Source organism: Chiloscyllium punctatum, chromosome 40 (genome assembly GCF_047496795.1).
Source record: "Chiloscyllium punctatum isolate Juve2018m chromosome 40, sChiPun1.3, whole genome shotgun sequence".
NCBI lineage: Eukaryota > Metazoa > Chordata > Chondrichthyes > Orectolobiformes > Hemiscylliidae > Chiloscyllium > Chiloscyllium punctatum.
In genome coordinates this window covers 22,449,340-22,473,612 of record NC_092778.1, presented here as the reverse complement: position 1 = coordinate 22,473,612, position 24,273 = coordinate 22,449,340, and the positions used below count along the sequence as shown (strand labels likewise).

Genomic DNA, 24,273 nt, shown 5'->3' with positions numbered 1-24,273 from the left:
TTATCTCTGATTTCTCACCATGGAATTCTAAGCAGTTAATCTCTCAGTCAACAAAAGAGTAAAAGCAGCTACCTCCATCATGCAGTTCTTCCCAGCAAAAGAATTTATAGTCATAGAGATTCATGTTGGAAGCAAAATTAGCAATATTACTAGGTCTGCTCACTATATGACCCTTTAATATTCATTGCCTGTAACAGGATCTCTTCCTTTGTTACCTAAGACAATCTTTCCAAAAGGTCTTTATTTCATGTCATATTAAAGAAATGTGCCGTGTTCTCGTGATCTCTTGGAAATATCCTTTCTACTGTTGCTGGATTTTAATGCTTAATTACAATCATGTATACCGAATTCTATACATTACTGTGTACAGAAAAGAGTAACTACTTATTTTGAGTAGATTAATACCTTAAAAATTAAGGAAGAATGCATCTTGTGTGTATGAAGCTTAAAAAGCTAATATTAAATGTTATTTCTAAAATTTAAACTTCATGTGTCCAGATTTTCATGCTAAATATTTCCTCCAATGGTTAAGTTTGAACCAGTAATTAATTAATGTCATTGAGAAACCCAATTGGAAACATTTATAATGAATTAAAAAAGTGTAGCTTCGGGTGCAGTTTTGAATACTTGACTAAGACGCACATATTTAGTAGGAACAAGAAATTCATAAATACATATTATTAGTGACCCTCAGAACTTTGTCAATCCATTTGCATTCTTTATCAAGATTGAAGAGACAGACAGGAGACAAGAAGACAACTAATATTCAGGATTTTTATTGCTCATGAATGAATCTGCAGGTGATTGATTGAGCTGTTTGACGGCTGCTGAAGTGAAGGAAATTCCCCAGGAGTTTGCAAGGATAATCTGTTCTGTTTCAAGAGGCTACTGCATAAGTTAACATGATTCCTGCTGAGTACAGCACCTACAGGCAATGCTGACCACTATCACTGTCCTTTGAGTTTTCTTAATCCTGTCATGGGATTCTCTGGAACAGATCCTATTGATTAGAGGACAGCTAATGTAACCCCACTATCTACAAAAAGGGAGGCAGAGAGACAGCAGGGAATTATAGAAAGGTTAGCCTGACATCAGTAGTGGCCAAAATGCTGGAATTCATTATAAAAAATTTAATTGCAGAACACTTGTAAAACAGGGACAGGATTATGAAAGGGAAACCATGCTCGACAAATGTATTTGAATTTTTTGAAGATGTTACAGGTAGACCTGATAAGGGGGAGCCAGTGAATGTGGTTTACTTAGAATCAGAAGGCTTTCGTTAAGGGTCTATATGAGAGATTAGCATGTAAAGTTAAAACACATGGGATTGGGAGTGTGAGCTATGAGGAGGATACAGAGATGTTTCAGTATGATTTGGATAAGTTGAGTGAGTGGGCAAGTACTTGATGAATAAAGTATCATGTGGATAAATCTGAGGTTATAAACTTTGGTAGCAAAAATAGGAAGGCAGATTTTCTGACTGAATGGCAATGAAATGGGGGTGTGGTGTATATGTTGTGCAAAAGCCTGGGTGTTCTTGTAGACCAGTCATTGAAGGTAAGCATGCAAATACAGCAGGTGGTCAAGAGGACCAAGGTACATAGCAAGAGACAGCAGCAGGGATGTATTGTTACACTTGTATAGTGGTGAGATCACACCTGCAGTACTGTGTGCCAATTCAGTCTCCTTATCTGACGAAGGATGGTCTGTCTACGGAGGGAGAGCAATGAAGGTTTATCAGATTGATGCCTAGGATGGCAAGACTGACATATGAAGAGAGATTGGATTGGTCAGGACTATATTCACGAGAGTTCAGAAGAATGAGAAATAGAAATCCATAAAATGTTAACATAATTAGACAAGGTAAACAGAGTAAAGACATTCCTGTTTACCGTGAAATCCAGAATTAAGAGACACAATCTAAGAATATGGAATAGGCCATTTAGGACTGAGATGAGAAATTTCTTTCCCAGACTGTGGTCAGTCTGTGGAATTCTTTGCTACAGAGAGCAATTAAGGCCTAAAGATTGAAGGTTTTCATGGAGTTAGATATAGTTCTTAGGGCTAAAGGGATTAAAGGGAATGGGGAGAAAGCAGGAACAAGGTACTGAGTAAGATGATCAGCCATGATCATATTGAATGGCACAGCAGGCTCAAAGTGCTGAATGGCCTACTCCTGCTCCTATTTTCTGTGTTGTTGGTAAAACTAACATTTGTTGCAAATGCCTAAATGGTACATAAATGCCCTTGAACTGAGTAGCTTGCCAGGCCATTAAAGAACACGGTTAAGAATCAACTACATTGCTGTACATTATCCAATGCCACAATCGCTCCCATTAGTCTCATTTCAGATGGTCTTCCAACATGCATACTTACATTGGTTCATTGTTGAATGAGATCCTGTGAAAATAATCCTCCATATTCATTTAGAGACAGTTACAGATGATACAGAAAATGCCACAAGCAATTTAGTAGATATTGTCAATCAGACTACACTGATTTTGCCCAATCCAATGTGACTTTTCATTCAATGCCAATGGAGTGCATCATGTGGTCCTGCAAGGAGCATGAGGGAACCAGGAAACAAATTCAATGACTAAATGTTGACAGATAAGCATAATCAAAATTGCAGCAACAGGTTAGATTTGCCATGCCACACAAGAATTGAAATGATATATAGACTATTACCATTTTACCAGTAATAGATGCAGTTATTTCGCTTCAGATGCAGTGATTTGTATTTTCCAACCATATTCCTATTTTAATCATGTATAATATAAATTAGTTCTATTTCTCTCAGAGATATGGTGACTGTGGTTATGTCAATGGAATTAAATTTCACTACATCAGTTATTAGAATCTAAATTTGATTAATAAATCTGGAATTCAAAGCTGGTTTCATGAAACTGTCATTGATTGATAATCTGGTCTGGCCTGGTCTGCTACCTCAGAGTCACATTAACTGCGCTCTGAAGTGGCCTAGCAAGCCACTTAGTTAGAAACAATTAGGAATGGGCAATAAATGATGGCTTTGTCATTGACAAGCTATCTCATTTAAAAATAAAACAGCATTGGCCCTGTCTTATTTGCTTAAATTACTTAAAAAAACAGTGAGTTCTGGAAATACTCAAAGGTTAGACAGCATCTGTGATGAGAATGACAGTGGCTGGAATCTATCAGTGGACATTGGCGAGAACGTTAGGAAAATTGTGCGAGATAGACAGCTTTTCTATGTTGAGAGGAAAATATCCCATTTTTCAACCAAATGCTGAATGGTGAGACAACATTCTTGCTGGTGAGCACGAGAGGCCTATTGGCTTGCATAAACATCTCAATATTACCTAAGCTTGTTTCATTAAGATGCAGCTTCCCATTTTCCAGTCTGTTGGATAGCAACTAGACAGTGACAATTCCCGATATGAAAGTCAAAGCAGGTACCTGGCAATGTCAGCTTGCTGCTTGCTTCTCTGGATCTCCCCCTCTGACACCAGCATCCAACATAGTCATCGAATCATAGAGATCCGCAGCACAGAAAAATGCACTTCGGTCCCTCAAGTTTGTGTTGGTCAATAACAACCACCTAACTATTCTAATCCTGCTTTCCAGCTTTTGGCTAACTGCCTTTTATTTCTTGGCATCGCAAGTGTGCATCTGAATATTTCAAAAATGTTAGGAGAGTCTCTGCTTCTACCGCCCTTACATGGAGTGAATTCAATATCCCCATCACTGTCTTAGTAAAACATTTTTACCTCATCCTCTCTAAACCTCCTGCCTCTTACGTTTAATCAAAGCCCCCTGGTCATTGATCCCTCCACCAAGGGGAAAAGTTCCTTCCTGTCTCTCTTATCTATGCCCTCATAATTTTAATCATCTCAGTCATGTCCCCCTTCTCAGTCTCCTCTACTCCAATTAAAACAACGCAAGTCTATCCAAAGTCTGTTCATAGCTAAATTTCTCCGGGCAACATCCTGGTAAATCTCTTCTGCATCTCCTCCAGTGAAATCCTTTCTAAATTGTGGATTCCAAAACTGTACACAATACTCCGGTTGTGGCCCAAACAACATTTTATTCTAGCATTACCTCCCTCCTCTTAAACTCTATGCCTCTGCTAATAATGGCAAGTATCCCATATGCTTTTTAACCACTTTATCTAACTGTTCCACTACCTTAAATAACTGGTCAGCACACTCACCAAAGTCCCACTGATCACTGGTGTTTCCCGGGGTCCTTGCTTTGTTTGTCCTGTCCAAGCGTCCTACCTTACATGTATCTACATTGAATTCTATTCGCCATTTCGCAAGCCATCTGACCAGCCCACCAATGTCCTCCTGTAATCGAAGGTTATCAACACTACTTACCACAACAATTTTCATCTCATCCACAAACTTACTGATCAACCCTCTGATGTTCAAGTCTAAATTATTTACATAAACCACAAAAACCAAGGGCCCCAATACTGACCCCTGCAGAACTCCACTTGACAGAATCACAGTGATCATTACCCACTGTTTCTTGTCACTCAACTAATTCTGGACCAATTAGACAAACTTCCATGGGCTCTTATCTTCACTAACAATCTCCCATGCTGGACTTTATCAAAAGCCTTACTGAAGTCCAAGTCGAATGCATTGCCCTCATCTATACACCTGGTCACTACAAGCTCCTCTACTCACCAGTTCTTTGTATTTCTTCCTCTCTGTAGTATTTGTTTTCTATCTTCTTCCTTATCCGTCCATCCTGCCATCCCCCCCAACAACGTTTAACCACCCCTGCGACTGGAGACTGGACAGGAACTCAGCAAGCATGCCATGTCCCTCAGCATCAGCAGAATGAGCACAGAGCAAGTCACAGAGCGATTCCCAGAGTGATGAGAGCAGCAGAGCAAGCACGACCTGGGCCAGGTCCCACAGTGACGGCAGCAGGGGAATCCCAAGTCCCGGAGCGGCATGAGGTGAAAGCGAACCACAACATAGCAGCAACAATGTAGGGTGCGCTGAGTGCTGGTGAAGAGCAGACTGCAGGCTGGAGCGATGCAGGACGTGGAGTGTTCTGAGCACCAGAATGGCTGAGGTGAAGAGAATCCCAGCATAGCACAACCTGCCTTGTTGCTGCTGAGTGCTGGTGAAGAGCAGACTGGAAGCTGGAGTAATGCAGGACAGTTGTTGGACTTGACTTAAAAATGTGTTGCTGGAAAAGCGCAGCAGGTCAGGCAGCATCAAAGGAGCAGGAGAATCGACGTTTCGGGCATAAGCCCTCCTGAAGGGCTTATGCCCGAAACGTCGATTCTCCTGCTCCTTTGATGCTGCCTGACCTGCTGCGCCTTTCCAGCAACACATTTTTAAGCTCTGATCTCCAGCATCTGCAGTCCTCGCTTTCTCCTAGTTGTTGGACTTGGGCCTGCTGCCACATGTTGAACTGCTGTTGTTTGGAATTCTTACCGGACTGTAACGTAAATCATTTCCACACTGTTATAACAACATCATTTTTAACCCATTCTTAGATACTGTATGTAATGTTACTGCTCTCCTTTTAATCCATTTTTGTATAATAACTTTTTTTTCACTCTGTAAGATTTGTGCCTACGTACTTGTACCTAACATGGTTCCTTTAAAAGGCAGCCATTGTAAAAACTGCAAACCTGTACTGGAGTACATGTGACAATAAAGGATATTCTATTCTAATAAATTCAGTCAAATTGCTCCCCTTAATAAAACAATGCCAACTGTTCTTGATTCTCTATTTCTCTGAGTGCAGATCATTGTGTCCTCCAGAATTGCTTCCAATAGTTTCCCACTGAGGTTAGACTGACTGGCCTGTAGTTTCTAGGTTTATCCCTTGCTCCCTTCTTGAATAATGGTACCACACTGGCTGACTTCCAGTCCTCTGGCACCTCTCCTGTGGCTAAGCATGAACTGAAAAGTTTTCTAAGCATACCCTGCTATTTCCTCTCTTGCCTTACTCAACAGCCTCGATTCATTTCATCCAGTCCTGGATCCAGTTCAGTCCTATCTACTTTTAAGCCTGCCAGACCACTCAGAACATCCTCTCTATCTATGCTAATTTATTTAAGCACATCTCATTTCTTCTCCCTAATTACTACACCCAAGCCGTCCCTCTCACTTGTGAACACTGACACACACATACAAATTACTTAATGGGCCTAATTGTTTCCTAATTATTCTTTTATGCTTAATGTACTTGTAAAATAACTTAGGATTTTCTTTATTTTAATTATCATTGCCATTATCCTTTCATTCCCCCTCTTTGCAAGACAGAGTTGAAGGGTTTGAGCTATGGAAAGAGGCTGAATAGGCTGGGCTGTTTTCCCTAGAGAATCAGAGGCTGAGGGGTGACCTTATAGAGGTTTATAAAATCATGAGGGGCATGGATAGGGTAAATAGACAAGGTTGTTTCCCTGGCGTGGGAAAGGCTAGGGGGCATAGGTTTAGGGTGAGAGGGGAAAAAATTAAAAGGGATCTATGCATGGAATGAACTGCTAAGGAAATGGTGGATGCTGATACCATTACAACATTTAAAAGGCACCTGAATGGGTATATGAATAGGAAGTTTAGAGGCCAAGTGCTGGCAAATGGGAGTAGATCAATTTAGGATATTGGCATGGACAAGTTGGACCAAAGGTCTGTTTCCATCCTGTACATCTCTATGATTCTATCTCCCTTTCCAACTCCAAGGAAGAAACCAAGTTTCCATTAGAGAAACCACCAGCAAGGCCGTCTTCCACCAATACAAGCTGCTGAGATTCAGTGGGCATTCTAACTAGATTAAAACAAGTAGGAACAAGGTAGGTTATGAAGAATAGAGAAAAATAGAAACATGGTAAATCAAAGACCAGTGAGCCTGACATCGGTGGTGGGCAAGTTGTTGGAGGGAATCCTGAGGGACAGGATTTATGCGTACTTGGAGAGGCAAGGGCTGATTAGGGATAGTTAGCATGGTTTTGTGCATGGGCAATCATGTCTCATAAATTTGACTGAGTTTTTTTGAAAAAGTAACAAAGAGGATTGATGAGGGCAGAACGGTAAACATGATTTATATGGATTAGTGGTGCTGGAAGAGCACATCAGTTCAGGCAGCATCCAATGAGCAGCGAAATCGATGTTTCGGGCAAAAGCCCTTCATCAGGAATAAAGGACTTCACTAAGACGTTTGACAAGGTCCCTCATGGAAGACTGGTTAGCAAGGTGAGATCTCATGGAATAAAGGGAAAAGTAACCATTTGTAAACAGAACTGGCTCAAAGGTAGAAGACAGAGAATGATGGTGGACGGTTCCTTTTCAGACTAGAGACTGGAGACCTGTGACCTGTGGTGTGCCACAAGGATCAGTACTGGATCCACTGCTTTTCGAGATTTATATAAATGATTTGGATGTGAACACAGAGTCATAGAGATGTACAGCATGGAAACAGACCCTTTGGTCTAATCCGTCCATGCCGACCAGATATCCCAGTCCAATCTAGTCCCACCTGCTAGCACCTGGCCCATATCCATCCAAACCCTTCCTATTCATATACCCATTCAGATGCCTCTTAAATGTTGCAATTGTACGAACCTCCATCACTTCCTGTGGCAGCTCATTCCATACTCATACCACCCTCTGTGTGAAAAAGTTGCCCCTTAGGTCTCTTTTATATCTTTCCCTTCTCACCCTAAACCTATGCCCTCTAGTTCTGGACTCCCCAACCTCAGGGAAAAGACTTTGTCTATTTACCCTATCCATGCCTCTCATAATTTTGTAAACCTCTATAAGGTCATCCCTCAGCCTCCAACGCTCCAGGGAAAACAGCCCCAGCCTGTTCAGCTAGTAAGTTTGCAGATGACAAATTGGAGGTGCAGTGGACAGTGAAGAAAGTGACCTCAGAGTATAATGGGATCTTAATTAGATGGGCCAATGGGCAGATGGCGTTTAATTTAGATAAATGCGAGGTGCTACATTTTGGAAAAGCAAATCAGAGCAGGACTTAAACACTTAATGGTAAGTTCCTGGGGAATGTTGCTAAACAAAAAGACCATGGAGTGCAGGTTCATAGTTCCTTGAAAGTAGAGTCGCAGGTAGATAGGATAGTGAAGAAAGCGCTTGGTATGCCTTCCTTTATTGGTCACAGAATGGAGTACGGGAGTTGGGAGGTCATGTTGCTGCTGTAAAGGACATTGGTGAGGCCAATTTTGGAAAATTATGTGCAATTCTGATCTCCTTCCTATCGGAAGGATGTTGTGACACTTGAAAGGGTTCAGAAAAGATTTAAAAGGATGTTGTCAGGGTTGGAGTATTTGAGCTATAGGGTGAATAGGGTGAAGCTGTTTTCCCTGAAGCATCAGAGGCTGAGGGGTGACCGTAAGAGGTTTATAAAATCATGAGGGGAATGGATAGGATAAATAGACAGACTCTTTTCCCTGGGGGTGGGGAAGTCCAGAACTAGAGGGCATAGATTTAGGGTTAGAGGGGAAAGATATAAAAGAGACTTAAGGGGCAATTTTTTCATGCAGAGGGTCGTGCGTGTATGGAATGAGCTGCCAGAGGAAGTGATGGAGACTGAGACAATTGTAGCATTTAAAAGGCATCTGGATCGGTATATGAATAGGAAAAATGAGGCCCTGAGGCAGAGTTTAGGGCTTAGGTAGTTGAAAGTTTGTGTGTGTGTGTGTGTGTGTGTGTGTGTGTGTGTGTGTGAGTGTGAGAGAGAGAGAGAGAGAGAGAGAGAGTGAAAATTTAATGGATACAAATTGGCAGTTGCATGTCAGGAACAACAATTTCTATTTCTATACCATAATAAAGCATCACAACCCCATGCATACTCCAGCATCTTTTGCCGGACAACAATTCACACTGATTTAAATGTACTACATGCCAAATTCAGGCAAAAGATAAATTAAGAGGGAACATTGGCTCCAAGGTATTTCATAGTAGCATTAAAGAGGAAAAAGGAAATTCTGAATCATATAAGTTGACACTAGGGCAGATAAGCCAAAAAAGTGGTTAAAGGGGTAAGTGTGAATTTGTATCTTTAAAGGAAAAAAAATGAGGCCCGGAGGCAGAGTTTAGGGCTTAGGTAGTTGAAAGTTAGGCATTGATAGTAGCCTTCTTCACATTGTCAACCCATGACAACTGACATCAAGAAGAACGAGGGCACCAACGTCTGCAAGTTCCCCTCCAAAACGCTCACCATCCAGTCTTGGAAATATATTACTGATCTATCAACAGCGATGGGTCAAAATCCTGGAATTCCCTCCCTGTCAGTAAGGGATGTCTACCTGAACCCTATGGACTGTAACGATTCAAGATGGCAGTTCACCACTACCATCTGAATAGCAACCACAATTAATGATAAACGAAATTCGGAATTTAATCCTAATTAACTTTGCCTGGACAATAACAAACACTATTTCAATTGGATTACACGCAGACTTTTTCCGCGGAACGCCATCCACGAGCGCCGACCAATCGGAGATCACCAACGCGTCACACGGTCCTAGCCGCAGCCAATAGCAGCGCAGCTTGGAGGGAGGTGCAAGAACGAGCTGCCGCCCGTCAGCGCTCGAGCGCCAGTTTCTGTCAGGAGCGCGATTAAGTCACCGTGGTAGGGGAGGTTGTCTCTTCAAAAAAAAACACGGGGCAAGGAGGGATTTCAGACGTTATTTCCACCCCTTTTCAGCTTCGATAGAAAAGGCTTTGCGCCAAGTGAGGAGTTACTGTTGGATTTTTTTTCGCTTCCCCACGGCGCCCGCTCCTCGGCGGTGGCGGGGTCTGCCAGGCGCATGCGCGGGAGCGCGAGCAGTTGTTGGAGGCGGTGGGGGGTCCTGCGCATGCGCACCACCGTCCGAGGGAAGGAGTGAGTGATTACCGGCCGCCCCCCCCCATCCCTCCCTAACCCTTCAGTCCCCGGCAACTCAGGCGGCCCGGTGACCGTGAGATGAATCACAAAACCGGGCCGCTCACGGGGGACGATGATGACGACGGCGGCGGCGGCGGCGGCGACGACGAGCCAGGGAAGCCCGGTGAAGACCTACGATTACCTGCTCAAGTTCCTGCTGGTAGGCGACAGCGACGTGGGCAAGGGAGAGATCCTGGAGAGTTTGCAGGACGGGGCCAGCGAGTCCCCCTACGCCTACAGCAACGGTAAGAGCCGACAGCTTCGTGCGCAGCCTTTTCAATTCCCCCAGTCCGGGACGCCGGCTAGTGAAACCGGGAATTTAAAACGCTTCACTTGCATTATAAGATCAGGTGTCTCCTGTACGTCTACCCTGGATGTGACCAAGGAGAAACGTCCACGATGTGATCTGGGTCAAAATGAAACGCGGTTGGTCCTTAATGCTTTTGTGTTTTTTTTTGTTAAATCACAACGCGGTTCATTCCGAACGCTTTTTCGTTTGGAACATCGCATACGTTTTCATTCCTCTTAACGCTTTTTCTTCTTTATTTTGGAAACTTCATACTGGAGTGTAAACATCAATGTCCTGTAGACACGTTCCACTTCTCTCTCTCACTCACTCACACACACACACACACACACACACACACACACACACACTCTTCCCCCTCCCCAGGCCCCCTGTCATCTGGAGCTGTGTGTGTTTCCGGATTTGTATCCAACGTGCTCTTTTTATGTCAGGTAGCAAGTCTCACAGATCGCAATCCCGATTTAAGCTATTCATAGAATCTTAGGACAGATTTGTAAAGATTCAGTATCAAATGTCTTTCATTGTGGAATAGCACTAAAAGTCTGCTGAAGTACAGATGATACCAAATTCTTTTACAGGGGTCATGGATTTGATGTTAAAAAAGTTAACACGCTGGGCTACATTGTAGCATGTAGCATTTTTTTTTGTTTTGAAATTAGTTTGCAGCTTGACAAAGTGAAAGCTGTTTGAAATAAGATTAAGTTTGATTCCAAACATTCAAGTATTCTGTAATGCTGTTTAGTGCAGCTGCTGGTTTCTTTTTTATGGCTGAGGAATAGCAGAAATATTTCTGGCATAAACTTCATTGTGTATCATAGTTATGTTAATGGTTTCAAAGTCCCTTACCAATTTTAGTTTGCTTGAAAGAGGCATGTTTGAAAGCATAAATTGTTCAGTGTCCAAGCTGTCATAAGAAGGCATATGGCGTACTGGCTTTTATTGGTAGAGGAATTGAGTTCCGGAGTCCTGAGGTCATGCTGCAGTTGTATAAGACTCTGGTGCGGCCGCATCTGGAATATTGTGTGCAGTTTTGGTCGCCATACTATAGGAAGGATGTGGAGGCACTGGAACGGGTGCAGAGGAAGTTTACCAGGATGTTGCCTGGTATGGTAGGAAAATCCTATGAGGAAAGGCTGAGGCACTTGGGGTTGTTTTCATTGGAGAAAAGAAGGTTTAGGGGTGATTTGATAGAGGTGTACAAGATGATTAGGGGGTTAGATAGGGTTGACAGTGAGAACCTTTTTCCACGTATGGAGTCAGCTATTACAAGGGGGCATAGCTTTAAATTAAGGGGGGGTAGATATAGGACTGATGTTAGGGGTAGGTTCTTCACTCAGCGAGTCGTAAGTTCATGGAATGCCCTGCCAGTAGCAGTAGTGGACTCTCCCTCTTTATGGGTATTTAAGCGGGCATTGGATAGGTATATGGAGGATAGTGGGTTAGTGTAGGTTAGGTGGGCTTTGATCGGCGCAACATCGAGGGCTGAAGGGCCTGTACTGCGCTGTATTCTTTTATGTTCTATGTTCTAAAGGACTGAGAATGCTGGCTGCTAATGGCACAAACTTCAGTATGCGTACATGATGTCAAGTTGCCAAGTCACCTGCGCATTTGGTTAATCTGTTATATAAATAGACTCTCAAATTCAGTGTTTTTTTTACTAAACATATTTGATTTGTCTTGCATAACATTGTTTCACAACAAACTGCTTTGACATTTGATATTTTCTTGCACTAAGATGCAAGGAATGTAAAAGCAGATTGTACGAATCAGCTAAAAACAATTGAGACTATTTTGGTTATTGTGGGCAAGTGTATGTTTGAATATCTTAAAGATTTAATGCAAATATCATTGTAATTTGTACAGTACTATCTAACATTTCAGGTTGATGCTGCTTGTCCTGAGTATTTCTGACATTTTTGGTTAATTTATTTCAGCACCTGCAGTTAATATTTAATATTTTTTGAAAAATCAATTTTAGTGTGCATTTTTCAAATATAAACTGCACATTGTTCTGTATCTCCTTGCTGGGAGGGCAAGGTGATTTAGACCCACAAATGTTAGTGCCTATTCTGAAAGCAGTAGTGCACTGGTCAGAGCTTATTTGCTTTTGTGTGACATTGTTTGTTCTGACCAAGTTGTAAAGTACAAGTCACGAATTGAGACACCAGTTCAAGCAGTAGAATTTGTGACCTTGGAGTCCCTAATTAAGTTGCCTCATGAGTAGCTGCTTTTGTTTTGGTTGCGTATTGTTGTTTTGGTTTTGAATTATCTTTTAAGATTTCATGTGAAATTATTGATTTTCATGTAATACATATTAAAGTTGTGATAATTGCCAACTAACCCAATTTGATCTTTGGTTGCAAGTTAGGGTGTAGTTTCATAAATACTGGCCTGTTTAGTAATTAAGATGTTTGCAATATTTCTTTTGCTCATAGACTGTATGTTGAACATATACATGTGCTGTATTACATTCATCCCATAATAAAATTGGAGACACTTGAGAGTTTGAGTATTTTAGAACTGACTACAGTCATGAGCATGACTTGAGGAATTTTAATGATGAAAAATAAATGGGAATTGAGTACAATATACAGTGGACACCCTAGTATAGGGGCAAGCGCTCAGATGCTACTTTCCTTTATCACTTCTATTTCTGTCCTGAGCTTTATCATTCCATCTTTTATTTTTACCATTGTCTAGTTGCTTAAAAAAATTGGATTTTGTCATGTGGGATTGGATTTTGAAGGAGTTTAACATAATGTGTGGTCTCAGGTGGTAAGTTATAATGGGTTTGACCAATATATTAGCTGTGCTGTGTTATGCATTCATTATTTTTGTAACCTTCATTTGTCTAGCTCTTCGGTTCCTTGGTAATTCTATATGATTGCCAAGTAATGAGGGGATGTTTGCTGTGTTAAAACTTGCATTTTAAATTCACTAATCTCCTAAGCTCCAGCTTTTGCTGAGTTGCTGCAGTCTCAAGTTTGTTGTTTTTTGTTCATGGGATGGGGAAAACCTTTGTTTTTAGTAGCCGTTTTGAATTTCCATTTTTAAATGGGCATATTGATAAAATTTTAAAGTATCAGTTTGTGACATTGTAAAGGGATATTTATAATTAACAGTAACTTAATAAAAAAATCTTAAAACAAAGAACAGCAGATACTGAAAATCTGAAACAAAAACAGACATTGCTGGAGAAACCCAGCATATCCAGGAGTATTTGTGGAGAGAAAGCAGTATTAAACGTTCTAAAGGGGGGTCACTGGACTCAACGTTAAACTCTGCTTTCTTCCAAAGATAGAACATAACTGTTGCCAGATTTGCTGAGTTTCTCCAGCATTTTCTGATTTTGTTTAATAAAATTCTTTGTGCCTTGACTTCAGTTGCACTGTTTTCCAGGTTTGTTTTTGTTTTAAAGCATGATACTAAACTTTTTATTTTCAAAAGGAGAAAGTGAGGACTGCAGATGCTGGAGATCAGAGCTGAAAATGTGTTGCTGGAAAAGCGCAGCAGGTCAGGCAGCATCCAAGGAACAGGAAAATTGACGTTTCGGGCAAAAGCTCTTCATCAGGAAATGGCTATAATAATCCTTGCCCCCCCCAATATGGTCTCTATCTTCATACCCTTAACTCCAAGGGCTTAATTATTTCTGACACACAGCAGATAATTTATCAATCACCCTGTCTAATATGACAGTGCTCAGTAATATCCAATTTCTTTATCCATCTGGATATAGTGAGATACGGTGAAGTTGTGATTGAAGGTATTGAATGGAGGGAATAGGTTCGATGGGCCAAATGGTCTGCTTCTATATTTTATACTTTGCTTGTTGGAGTTCATCATGTGGAGGAAGGACAGCCTTCTTGGGTGCATTTCACCATTAAACAGGTCTGAAAAGGTAGCAGATTTCTCCATTAGTAGGATTTGAGACTATCTTTTCAAGCAAAGTTGCTTTTTCCTCTCTGGCTTTCCAAGTAAGCCATGTGTTCCCCAAGCTTCCCATTGCTCCTGTCCTGAACATCTATCTATCCCTAGTCTCCCTGTCCTGTTGGGGTATTTCCTCTATATGCCTTTTCTGCAAGATCACTTTTCTCTCTTGATGCCATTTTTTTTACTGCAATAGAAAGCAATCCAAATTCTCTTGCTTGCTATAGGGAGAGGTTGAATAGGCTGCGGGTTTGACCCGGAGTGTCAGAGGCTGAAGGGTGAACTTCCTAGAAGTTTGTAAAGTCATGAGAGGGCATGAATAGGGTAAATAGACAAGTTGTTTTCCCTGGGGTGGGGGAGTCCAGAGCTGGAGGGCATATGCTTAGGGTGAGAGGGGAAAGATTTTTAAAAGGGACTTAAGGGGCAACATTTTCATGCAGAGGATGGTGCGTGGATCAGATGAGCTTCCAGAGAAAATGATGGAGTCTGGAACAATTGCAGCATTTGAAAGGCATCTGGATAGATTCCTTAATAGGAAGGGCTTAGAGTTATGGGCCAAGCGCTGGCAAATGGGACTAGATTAATTTAGGATATCTAGTCAGCATGGATGAGTTGGACCAAAGGGTCTGTTTCCGTGCTGTACGCGTCTATGATAGTAAGTGTGTGAACATCAATAGTCATTCAAATCTATAGCATAGAAAAAGATCCTTTGGCCCATCAAGTGCACTAGACAAAAACAAGCACTCAAGAATTCTAATCCCATTTTTCAGCACTTGGCCCACTGCCTTTGTGATACATGACATATGAGGCTGATTAAGATAGTACTAAAATGTTATGAGTAATGTTCCCTGTAAGCTGCACGTGTACTCAGCCACTCTAATATTCCATGCATGTCAATTGGCGTTCATATGTCCATCACAGCATTGACGTCAGATTCTAGAGGTGTAAGATGATGCGGCCTATTGTCTATGTTCTCCTCTCTCCTTTCCCTACTTGCCCCACATCACCCAACCACTATTAACTTTGAAAACTATAAAAGCAAGCTCAGAATTGAGTTATCAAACAATAAGCGAGTTGGCTCAAAACAGTAAACTCAATGAAAACAAAACACTCAGGATAATCAAAAAAACTGTTGCAAATTCAATCTTAAGATTCCCCACCTTTTACATCCTGTTACATCTCCTCAGTCTGTTTCCCTTCGGTGCTTCTATTCCTATCTTACTTACTTTTATCTGCCCCACCTGTCTCTTTCTTGCTATTCCTTTCATGATCTTCCTTGATTTGCAAAATATTCTGGATGTTAGCACTCTCTATACCATGGATGAAGCTCTAGCTAATCAAATCATTGTAAAATTTTTAAAAAATGCAAAAATTATAAAGGCCAAAACGAGTTGACATTTCAGATATGCTCCTTGAACTGAATGCACCCTCCCAAAAATGTGTTGTTGACAAATCTGTATTTTATTTCGGATTTCTTATTTCAGATTCTTAATGTTTGAAGAAGTCCCTTTTTTTTTAAACTATTCTATTTTAAAATAAAATAGAGCTCTGAAACAAAGACCGCAATTGCTGAAGAAACGCCACAGGTCTGGCAGCATCTATGCGAAGAAAGAGTTAAAGTTTAGAGTCTGGTGCCTCTTCATCAGATGCTGCTAGACCTGAGTTTCTCCAGCAATTTGTTTTTGTTTCAGATCTCTAGTACCCACAGTTCTTTGTTTTAATTAATTGTGTTCAATATTTACCATAGCATTTTGAATATAAACAGTGTGGTTTTTTTTACAGTATTATGATAGAACAAAATTAGTATAGTGTATCGGTTCTCAGTTAGACCCTTTCCATCTCTTAATTGACCTTTTCTTCATGTGCAAAGTTTAAAAATCGCGTAACACCAGGTTATAGTCCAACAGGTTTAATTGAAGGCACTAGCTTTCAGTGTGTTGCTCCTTCATCAGGTGGTTGTGGAGTATTCTGTGTCTTACAATCTTATACTCCACAACCACCTGATGAAGGAGCAGTGCTACAAAAGCTAGTGCCTTAAATTAAACCTGTTGGACTATAACCTGGTGTTGCGTAATTATTTGTTGGTGTTTTTTTTAACTTTGTACACCCCAATCTAACAAAGGCATCTCCATCATTTCTTCACTTGTATATGAAAGAACTGAATCCTGGCATCTGAAGCAATAGCAAGTGAGAATAGCCTTTTTGGTTTTGAAGGCATAAACTAACTTGGCCAGTATTACAGTTTTGGGGACCCTTTTTATCTGGACTTTGGGTTTCACCTAGAAATTCTAATCTGTACTTGCACTGGATCCAAGTGTATCCAAATATCTTTCTAGCATTTTCTGCTTTTATTATTCCTCTTTTTTTTCATTTAGTTTCATGGTGTGAATAATTGCATGGTGCAGTGCTTCCTAGACACAATGACCATTACAGTAACAAAAAGCATTAAATATTTGAACGAACTTATTCTTGATTATCAACAAATCCCACAAAATCTTTTTTCATAGTATAATCTGTTCCAACTAATCTTGTCGCATGCTGCATTTTTTCTCTTACATTTTCCAAAGTACGTTCACTGGCATAATTAAACCTGAAGTAACCAGCAGTAGATTTAATGGGTAGTATTTGAACTATTTTTTTCCCTTTTTTTAAACTACACAGTTATACATGTGGCGCTCTAGGAGGAAATGTTTGTCTGTAGTCAAAGCTTGATCTGATTAAAATAAGATAATTGTTCAATAGCATTAAATCTGTGGAAATTTTGGATGAAATTTTGTGGAACAAGCTGTTGGCCAGAGGTTAGTAATCTAATTGTTTTGCAAAATACACAGTAAATGGATAATGTGCACTAATTTATACTATTGTCATGTTCACACTGTAACTTTGTATAACTCCTCATTTACTAATGATAGGGACAGCTGCAATTTCAAAAACAGACACTATAAACATCTAAATATTTTGATGCAGCAGTTTTAGAAACAGAAGAAAATCCTGGATTCTTGCTTTTTCCCCCTCATCATAAATCTTGTGCAATTTCTGTTTGGTAGTATGACAACTTAATGCAAAAATAAGCATTTGCAAATAGCCAAGCTTTTATTCAAGCTGTTATCAAAATGAAATGTTTATATTAAGCCATTAGATGTTGTCATTCAGTATTCATTTTCATTACTTGTGCATAGACTGATGTGCAATGACTCAATAAATCATCCTGCCAAGTCAGGGAAATTTCAGTAAGACACGTTTTAGAATCCTGCTGTGTTTGGAATAGTAGTATGATTTGAGAGCCTGCACCGATCCGTTCAGTAAACAGTTGAGGTGCATTTTGTAGTGAACTGAGAGGTTTGTCAGCCTTTTAATTACATGACTCCTGGTCTCAGTTTTGTTCCCTGTGTTCATATTAGTGATTTTATACATACTGTGGACTTCTGCCCATTGGATAAATTATCCCCAACTGAAAAAGCAGCACAGGATTATGGTTCAGATATATGTGCCAGCACTCTATACAGTCTTTGTCATGTATTACAATAGTTTCTCACTGAGGCACTTCCAAATGGCATAATAGGCTTTGTATGACTCCTAAACACACTTCCTGCATAGCTGTTCATATTTAAGAAATACTGTCAAACAAGTTTATTTGGCATTCTGGTAGTGTTTATTTTCCAATTGAAGGGGAATGAGCTGTGTTGGAGAAGATATGCTTTGTGTTCTTTGACAATTAAAAATGGAACTGCGAACTATATAGTTTTCATAGTCTGCTTCCTTTCTGAATTATTCAGAGCAATGCTTTTTGTTTTTGGTCTCTTGGCTGTCATGTTAAGTCTTTAACAACTTGCATAGTAAATTCATTCATTATCCTCTTTTGTTTTTATTTTCAGAAATCAAATTATTTGTAAGTTCCGATGCTTGATATTGCGTTGGAAAAAAACTAGGTAAAAATGATAGAATTGGTAATTATGTTCTTTATTTTTGAATAATTGTAACATGCTGGCAATAACTGACACTTCTTTGAGAATCTTCAGTATTTCTCTTGAGACCAAAGAATCTAATCTTTGCCTTGGGGAAATGCTGCTTAATGGGTTTGGCACAGAGTTTTCATTACAGCTTCAAAAGCTTTTTACAAAGCTATGTTGGTCTTGGACTAAAGGATTGAGACAAATGCTTCATCTGGCAGATTGAAGCCTTTTGGCATTCTGTTCTCCACTTTTTGAAACATGAGCTCCAAATAATTGAGATTTGATATTTTAATCCTACTTGAGTAGATATACATAATAGGAACATCTGGTCTTTGCGTCATCTTGTTTTAAGTTATTTTATTTTCTCTGCTCTAATTTTTTTTTCTCAGTCATATTTTCATACCTATTCATTTGTTAGAACATTGCAGTATTTCATCTTGTTTGATATTTTGCGATTTGGTTATAGAATACATCCTCTGAAAGTCTGTTATGCATTTTGAGATACTAAAAAATCAATCTGGTGTCCATTTTTCAGAATGGGGGGTTGTGTTCACATTAGGTTAGATTACTTAGTGTGGAAACGGTCCCTTCGGCCCAACAAGTCCACACCGACCCACTGAAGCGCAACCCTCCCAGACCCATTCCCCTACATTTATCCCTTCACCTAACACTATGGGCAATTTAGCGTGGCCAATTCACCTAATCTGCACATTTTTGGACTGTGGGAGGAAACCGGAGCACCCAGAGGAAACCCACGCAGACACGTGGAGAATGTGCAAATTCCACACAGTGGAATCCCTGAGGTGGGATTTGAACCAGGATCTCTGGCACTGTTAGGCAGCAGTGCTAACCACTGTGCCACCGTGCCGCCCACAAATAACAAAAATATTCATTGCAATAGAAAGCAAGAGACCTACAAAAATGTTTAAATTACTTGGGAATTTTTAAAGTAAACCATACTGACTGGAGGGATGTAATTTTAGTAAAATCAGCTATTATTAAAATACATTGATCCTTTTTTAAAAAAAATCATAAAGCTGCATCATTAATTTACTTACCTCCTGTTTTCAAAAGCCTTCTGAGATATTTCCACATCTCTATTCTGATGTCCACAGCATAGTGGCCATGTTTTTGGTTGCTTCATCCTGAATCATTAGAGTCCCTCTGGGTCATGTCCTCTTTTCTCCTTTTTAAGGCAATCCTTAAAAAGATATGTGATCAAGCTTTTAATTATCTGACCTGAGACCTCTTTACATAGCTCGTTGAATTTCTTAAATTTCCTGTGAAGTCAGGACCTTGGGATATTTTTAAGGCCAAATATATATTGGCTATATCAGGGAGTCCATTTGCAGTACAGTTTTCCCAGTGTGTTACCCTGTGCCTTTCTCCTGCAGGGACTAATTTGACACACTCTCCAGCTTCAAAGCAGCATGATCTAGGAGTGAGTGCTACTGCTGTCTGTGCTGTTGTGGAGGAAGGATAGCAGAACACCATGCAACTATAGTTACAAACTTATACTCTGCTTTTGCTAATTGGCATTGCATAATATGGGTATTACTGTATTTGCACAAGTTTACAGTTTTAAACTTCTTGCAAATGATATTAGGCATAATTGGTGGAGAGTCCACCTCCTGGCAGTACAAATGCATAAAATGCTATGTAGTTTAACATAGGTGAGAGATAATGACTGAAATTGCAGCAAGTAAGTTTGTTGTCATTATATTTGAACTGTTTATAGAATATGGAGTACAGTTTCTTTCAATATTACTTGGGCGTAATCTGTTGTTTAAAAAGTGAAAAATTTTAAGCACAAAGTTCCTGTGATCTTTTTGCTAGTTCATAATGTATTGAGCTAAACATACAAGGTGTCCATTGTACTCTAATGTAATTAGAAAATTGCTCTTAATAGATTTTAAATCAAAATGAATTACTTTAGTTAATGGATCTAAAAGTTACTTGGTTTTTCTGAAACCCACTTTCATTATATTAATCAAAGTTCTACTTGCTAAAACCATAGAAGTATCAATTTATTAAAAGACTGCCTGTTTCTGAGAGGTTTCATATTCAGCTAATTTTTGAGTCCAAAAGTTTGTACTTTTCAAAGTTAGCATTTTCTTTTGTGAAGTGAAAACTCTTCCTTCTGTATATCCATAACATGCAGATAATGCATTAGTGTTTGTGATCTGGTACTACTATGAATTTTTAGGTGATACATAGAAATGGCAGCTCCTCAAATGGAGTTATTTCTAAGGTGTTACTTTGAAAAAAAAATACGCTAACTTATCCCGACCACGTGAAAAGTGCTCTCAGTAGTTTCTGGTCTAGAAACTGGAATTAATTTTTAGTTTTTGGGTGGAATGTAGGAATAACAATGAATTGTTCAGGTTGATAGCCAAACTTCAATCCATTTACGCATCCTAATGGCCGGCCCATTAAAAAAAATTAGATAAATCACTTGTTAGTTCTCTTGCTTGAGAGCTATCCTTTGAATTAGGTGCTAAGAGGGTTTGTGATTAGGTTATTGTGTAATGCATGGCATGTTGTATACTCTCATTTGGTTGAGATGGATATGGTATGTGGTCATATCAGCATTAAGATGGTGACAGTCCATTTTATGCAGGCTTGCAAGTATGTTATGTGTAACACTCATTCTGCTTATGAAGTATTATTTGTATACCTTAATAGAGAAGTCCCTAATAAGTATTGTCCACCATAGTGGACAGTGACAATCAATGCCTCAGTGTATCGTTGATGATCCAACATAAATGGGAACAAGGTTAGTCCATTTGGCCCCCAAGCCTACTTAGTTACTTGGTATTATCATAGCTGAAGAGAAAGTGAGGACTGCAGATGCTGGAGATCAGCGCTTAAAAATGTGTTGCCGGAAAAGCGCAGCAGGTCAGGCAGCATCCAAGGAGCAGGGCAATCGACGTTTCGGGCATAAGCCCTTCTTCAGGAATGAGGAGGGTGTGCCAAGCAGGCTAAGATAAAAGGTAGGGAGGAGGGACTTGAGGGAGGGGCATTGGGAATACGATAGGTGGAAGGAGGTTAAGGTGAGGGTGATCGGCCGGAGAGGGGGTGGGGGCGGAGAGGTCGGGAAGAAGATTGCAGGTCAAGAAGGCGGTGCTGAGTCTGACGGCTGGGGGAGGGGAAATGAGGAAGATGGAGAAATCCGCAATTAGCCCCTGGGGCTGGAGGGTTCCTAGCTGATTTGATTTTTAACTCCTCCTCCTTTTTTATTCCTTTTGTTCAAAATCTGTCTAACAGTGCTGTCTGGGGCCAAAACTTCCAAATAATGGGTTAGCCTTTACGTTGAAATTCAGGTCCATTGAATCTTGTTTCAATAATGTTACTTCTCAGATGTACAGCACGGAAACAGACCCTTTGGTCCAACTCGTTCCATGTTGACCAGATATCCCAACTCAACCTAGTCCCACATGCCAGCCCATATCTCTCCAAACGTTTCCTATTCATATACCCATCCAGATGTCTTTTAAATGTTGCAATTGTACTAGCCTCCACCACCTTCCTCTGGCAGCTCATTCCATACGTGTACTACCCTCTGCATGTAAAGGTTGCCCCTCAGGTCTCTTTTATATCTTTCCCCTCTCACCCCTAAACCTATGCCCTCTAGTTCTGGACTCCCCCACCCCAGGGAAAAGACTTTGTTTATTTATCCTATACATGGCCCTCATAATTTTGTAAACCTCTATAAGGTCACCCCTCAGCCTCCGACTGGGAAAACAGCCCCAGCCTGTTCAGCCTCTCTGTGTAGCTCAAATCCTCCAACCCTGGCGACATCCTTGTAAATCTCTTCTGAACCCTTTCAAGTTTCGCAATATCTTTCCGATAGGAAGGAAACCAGACTTGCTTGCAATATTCCAACAGTGGCCTGACCAATGTCCTGTACAGCCACATGACCTCCCAACTCCTGTACTCCATGCTCTGACCAATAAAGGAAAGCAAACCAAACGCCGCCTTCACTATCCTATCTACCTGCGACTCCACTTCCAGGGAGCTATGAACCTGCACTCCAAGGTCTCTTTGTTCAGCAACATTCCCTAGGACCTTACCATTAAGTGTATAAGTCCTGCTAAGATTTGCTTTCCCAAAATGCAACACCTTGCATTTATCTGAATTAAACTCTATCTGCCACTTCTTCAAAAGACTCTAAGTTTGTGTGACATGATTTCCCAAGCACAAAACCATGTTGACTATCCCTAATCAGTCCTTGCCTTTCCAAATACATGTACGTCCTGTCCCTCAGGATTCCCTCCAGCAATTTGCTCACCACTGACGTCAGGCTCACCACTGCGTAGTTCCTTGGCTTGTCCTTACCACCTTTTTTTAAAACAGTGGCACCATGTTAGTCAACCTCCAGTCTTCCGGCACCTTACCCGTGACTATTGATGATACAAATATCTCAGTAAGAGGTCCATCAATCACTTTCCTAGCTTCCCACAGAGTTCTAGGGTACACCTGATCAGGTCTTGGGGATTTATCCACCTTTTTGTGTTTCAAGGCATCCAGCACTTCTTCCTCTGTAATATGGACATTTTTCAAGGTGCCACTATCTATTTCCGTACATTCTGTATCCTCTGTGTCCTTTTCCACATTAAATACTGATGCACAGTACTCGTTTAGTACCTTCCCCATTTTCTGCAGCTCCACACAAAGGCCACCTTGCTGTTCTTTGAGGGGCCCTATTCTCTCCCTAGTTACCCTTTTGTCCTTAATATATTTGTAAAAACCCTTTTGGATTCTCCTTAGCTCTATTTGCCAAAGTTATCTCCTATCCCCTTTTTTTTCCCCTCCTGATTTCCCACTTAAGGGATACTCCTACTGTCTTTATATTCTTCTAAGGATTCACTCTATCTCTCCTGACTATACCTGACATATGCTTCCTTCTTTTTCTTAACCAAACCCTCCATTTCTTTAGTTGTCCAGCATTCCCCATACCTACCAGCCTTTCCTCTCCCCCTAACAGGAATATACTGTCTCCGCTCTCGTTATCTCATTTCTGAAGGCTTCTCATTTTCCAGCCTTCCCTTTTTACCTGTGAACATCTACGCCCAATCAGCTTTTGAAAGTTCTTGCCTAATACCATCAAATTTCGCCCAGTCATCTTCTAAGGTCTGAATATAGACCCAAGCTGTGCAACCTTTCCTCAGTAGATTACTAGGTTTATTCCTGGGATGAAGGGGTTAACGTTCACTGAACGAATTCCCATGAAAGTATATCCACAATACATGCAATCTATTTGTAAGATCGTAGTTGACGCATTCTGGAGAACTAGAGGTTCTTTGTACATTTGCATACTGAGGCCATTAACTGGCTCAGTGGCCAGCACTGTTGCCTCACAGCGCCAGGGACCCGGGTTTGATTCCAGCCTCGGGCAACTGTCTATGTGGAGTTTGCACATTCTCTTGTGTCTGTGTGGGTTTCCTCCAGGTCTTCAGGTTTCCTCCCACAATCTGAAGATGTGCAGGTTAGGTGAACTAGTCATGATAAATTGTCCATGGTGTTCAGGGATGTGTAGTTTACGTGCATTAATCAGGGGTAAATGTAGAGTAACGGGAATGGGTCTGAATGCGATACTCTTGGGAGGTCAGTGTGGACTTGCTGGGCCCAAAGGGCCTGTTTCCACACTGTAGGATTCTATGATCATGCATGTTGTGGCTTTTGAACGTATTGTGTGTAAGTTGGCAGATGCTGTTGCCTAAATAGCAGCAGTCAGTGCATTCAAAAAGTAATTGTTTATTAAACATCTATCCTGAAACCAAAGTATGATATAAATACAGGTGTCTTTTTTTCTAACTTTCTGGCCTACCAGTAGCTTGAGTATTCAAATAATTAATTTCATTCCAGCCTTTCGTCTTGTGTCTAAGCTCTTGTTGATTTTTCATCTGAACCTTTGGATGAATGGGCAAGTAAAAGCTCTAACTTTTATTCTTCTGTGCAGACCTGCAATGTTACTGTACGGCTGGTGAGCAAAATAGAGATTTCCACACAATCTATCTGAACTAATAAGACTAAATCACGAAATGTAAACTGTTGATATAGTGGCTGCACTAAAGTCTGCATAAATAATCTGAAAGCAAAAATACTGGAAGCATTTGGTTAATGTTTAAGCTTGATTTTATTGACTCAAAGGCTAACTTGTCTTCCCCTCCATTGATGCTGCCTGATGTGCTG

General features: G+C 40.6%; 1 protein-coding gene across 2 annotated transcripts in view; it reads left to right on the top strand.

Annotated features, from left to right (window-relative positions):
- Positions 1–9,522: 9,522 nt before the first annotated feature.
- rab40c (RAB40c, member RAS oncogene family) overlaps positions 9,523–24,273 on the top strand; it is an 87,931-nt gene continuing 73,180 nt past the window's right edge. For both annotated transcript variants that reach the window (XM_072559470.1, XM_072559468.1), the window contains exon 1: positions 9,523–10,136. In XM_072559470.1, coding sequence (XP_072415571.1) covers positions 9,931–10,136 — 206 coding nt within the window. In that variant the 5' untranslated portion in view covers positions 9,523–9,930. The remainder of the gene's footprint in view (positions 10,137–24,273) is intronic.